Source organism: Gekko japonicus, unplaced genomic scaffold, assembly GCF_001447785.1.
Source record: "Gekko japonicus isolate JY-2015 unplaced genomic scaffold, Gekko_japonicus_V1.1 scaffold3859, whole genome shotgun sequence".
NCBI lineage: Eukaryota > Metazoa > Chordata > Lepidosauria > Squamata > Gekkonidae > Gekko > Gekko japonicus.
Genome location: NW_015166547.1, coordinates 34,214 through 37,570, shown reverse-complemented (window position 1 = coordinate 37,570; position 3,357 = coordinate 34,214). Strand labels below are relative to the sequence as shown.

At 52.6% G+C, this 3,357-nt stretch overlaps 1 protein-coding gene across 1 annotated transcript; it reads left to right on the top strand.

The window, feature by feature from the left end:
- Nucleotides 1-350: 350 nt before the first annotated feature.
- On the top strand, nt 351-1,454 carry LOC107111376 (neuropeptide Y receptor type 4-like). The gene has a single exon (XM_015412344.1). The coding sequence runs from the start codon at nt 351-353 to the stop codon at nt 1,452-1,454; it is 1,104 nt and encodes a 367-aa protein (XP_015267830.1).
- The last annotated feature ends 1,903 nt before the right edge of the window (nt 1,455-3,357 follow it).

The following is a 3,357-nucleotide window of genomic DNA, read 5'->3' as shown; positions in this document are numbered from 1 at the left end:
CGCCCACCATCTACCACAAAATTTATTCTCCCCACCCCCCTTGGAAGCCTGCCATTGTCACACTCTGGGGCTAAGATTTGCTTTGGATTTGCTTTGGATTTAAAAGGCTCAGTTCCACAGTAGCTGCGTCATAGTCCTCAGAATTCTGGCTTTTCTTTCTGCACTGAGAACTTCAGCCCCACCAGAAAAAAAAAATTGCCCCACAAGCCCCAAAATCCTGGCTAGGGGCCTGCACTGTATCAATGTCAAACTGAACTCTCTTCTTTTCCTTTGCAGATCATTCTACTGGTAACTCTTCTTGCAATCAGGAAAGTTCCTAAGTCGTCACCCAACGTCCTGCTGGTTTCAGAATGAATAGGACCGTGGCTTTCAGCACAGTGATCCTACCCCAAAGAAACTGGAGTCTCCCATATCATCTTCTCCGCTGTCAGAACACTACGGACCTGACCATCTTTCTGGCCACCTCGTATAGTTTGGAGACTGTCTTGGGAATTCTAGGAAACACGTGCTTGATGGGGATCCTCGCCAGGCAGAAGGAAAAAGCCACCGCCACCAACGTTCTGATCACCAATCTGATTGCTTCAGAGTTGCTCATGTGCATCTTCTGCCTGCCCTTCACTGTCGTCACCATCTTGTTGAACTACTGGGTATTTGGGGCGGCCATGTGCAAGATGACCAACTTTATCCAGTGCACGTCCATGACGGTGTCCATCCTGTCTCTCGTCCTCATCGCCGTCGAAAGGCACCAGCTCATCCTCAACCCCACGGGCTGGAGGCCCGGCTTCTCCCAAGCCTACCAGGGCATCGCGGCCACTTGGATCTTTGCTTCTCTCTTGTCCCTGCCATTCGTGACCAACTCGACCCTGAGAGTCGGCGCCTTCAAGTGGTACGCCGGCATTGTGGACACGTATGCGGATAAGGCCATCTGCACTTGCCTCTGGTCTTCCGAGGAGTACAGGCTCGCCTACGCCACAGTTCTGATGCTGCTACAGTATTGCGTCCCCCTTGCCGCCATCCTGGTGTGCTACCTGCGCATCTACCTTCGCCTCCAGAAGAGAAAGGGCATGTTTGAGAAGAGTGAGCCCAGCCGCCGGACGATCCACTTGACGCACATTAATCTCTTGCTGGCTGTCATGGTGGCTGCCTTTGCCATCTGCTGGCTGCCGTTGCATGTTTTCAATGGCATCAACGACTGGGACTACAAACTCATCTCCCACTGCCTCCACGACTTGATCTTCTCGCTGTGCCACCTGACCGGCATGGCTTCGGCCTGCGTCAACCCCATCATTTACGGCTTTCTGAACAAAAACTTCAAGAAGGAAGTGAAGGCCCTGCTCCTCAGTTGCCGCCGCCGCCCTTCGGAGCAAGAATACGAGCATCTACCTCTGCCGACCGTGCAGACGGAGGCCTCGAGGGCTTCCCTGAAGCTAAGCGGTCAGCAGGATCCCATCTAGTTCCCTGGTTAAATCTACAACGAGGATCCATTGGTTGATTTTTCATGCCTGGAGCTTAAATCGGCATTTACTCAAATGGGAATCCTGCATTCTCCCTCGAGTTTGTCTCCCACTGCAAGGCAGGTGGCTGAGAAACACTTGGTAGGGCTGCAGAAATGGCATGCCACTCCGCTCTTTTAGGGGGACCTGGCGGTTCTGGAGGCAAGTGGGAAATTCGAGGTGGTGCTTCCACCAAATGCGGAATCTGGCACTTGACCGAGAACCAGACAGGAAGCAACCTGTCCCATTTTTCTGGCAGCAAAGTAGTGTGTCCCTCTAGGGCAGTGGTGGCGAACCTACGGCACGGGTGCCAGTGGTGGCGCTCAGAGCCCTCTCTGTGGGCACGCGTGCCATCGCCCCAGCCAGGCCCAGACCATAATGAAAGTGTCGAATTCTCTGTCAAATAATTTCAAGTAAATGAAAGCATTTGGGATTGCTTTCCTTACTTTGTTTGGATCCTCTTAAGTTAATGTGTGAGTTGTTTTTTCTAAAGTAAAACCTCAGTATTCAGGTTAGATTGCCATGTTGGCACTTTGCGATCAATAAGTGGGTTTTGGGTCGCAGTTTGGGCACTCGGCCTCTAAAAGGTTCGCCATCACTGCTCTAGGGGTACCGACTCTGGGTTGGGAGGTTCCTGGAGATTTGGAGTTGGAGCCTGGGGAGGGCGGGGTTTGGGAGGGAAGAGACCTTGGTGGGTTACAGTGCCGTAGAGTTCTCCCTCAAAAGCATCCGTTTTCTCCAGGGGAACTGATCTCTCTTGTCTGGAGATGGACCGTAACTGGCAAATCTCCAGCTCCCACCTGGAAATTGGCAAGCCCGTGTCCCTCCCTAGGGTTTCCAGCTCCAGGTTGGAAAATACCTGGAGATTTAGGGGGTGGGGCCTGAGGAGGGTGGAGTTTGGGGAGGGGCGGGACTTCGGTGGGATATGAATCGATAGAGTTCACCTTCCAGGGTGGCCGTTTTCTCCAGGCGAGTGGATCTCTGCCACCTGGAGGTGAACTGTAACGGCAGGAGATCTCCAGCCAACACCTGGAGGCTGGCAACACGACTCATTGCAGAAAAATTGCCAGCGAGTTGTGCACTAAGGTGCTCAGTCGCAGGATTCTACCACTAACTCACGACGGCCCGCGTTGGCCGGGATTTTCTTCCAAGAGGGACATTAAGCCGAGTACTGTAAACAGCACGAAGTATATCCTCAGGTTTACTCAGGGAGGCGTGCCTCCTGCTTTGCACGTACTCTTTGCGCACAGACGTGCATTCCACCCTTTCTCTCCTCCTCACAAAGCATCGCAAAGTGAAGTCGTACGAGGACTTTCTTGTTCTCAGCATGCTTTCATAGGGCCGCCAGCTTCCAAGTAGCACTTGGGGATCTCAGTATTACAGCTCATCTCCAGACTACAGAGATCAGTTCCCCCTGGAGAAAAGGGATGCTTTGGAGGGTGGACTCTGTGGCCTCGTATGCCACTGAGGTCCCTGTCCTCCACGGGCTGCACCCCTGGATCTCCAAGAGTTTCCCAACCTGGATCTGGCAGCCCTATGGGGAGAAAGAAGCGCTTCTCTATGGGTGATAGATAGAAGGTCCTCCCAGGGCTCTTTTTGTAGAAAAAGCCCAGCAGGAACTCATTAGCATAATAGGCCACACCCAACCGCAGAAATCCATTAGCATATTAGGCCACACCCCTGACAGAGCAGCTCATTCGCACATTAGGCCGCACCCCCACGTTACCAGAAGTGTGGTCATCCAGCCACACCCACCTTTTGATTCTTATTCTGTTTATCTTGTCTGTTGTCAAAACCCAGGGCTTTTTTTGTAGCAGGAACCCTTTGCATGTTAGGCCACACACCCCTAATGTAGCCAATCCTA

Bases quoted from the DNA above. Each gene is read 5' to 3' on its own strand.
- LOC107111376 (XM_015412344.1), top strand. From the start codon at position 351: ATGAATAGGACCGTGGCTTTCAGCACAGTGATCCTACCCCAAAGAAAC.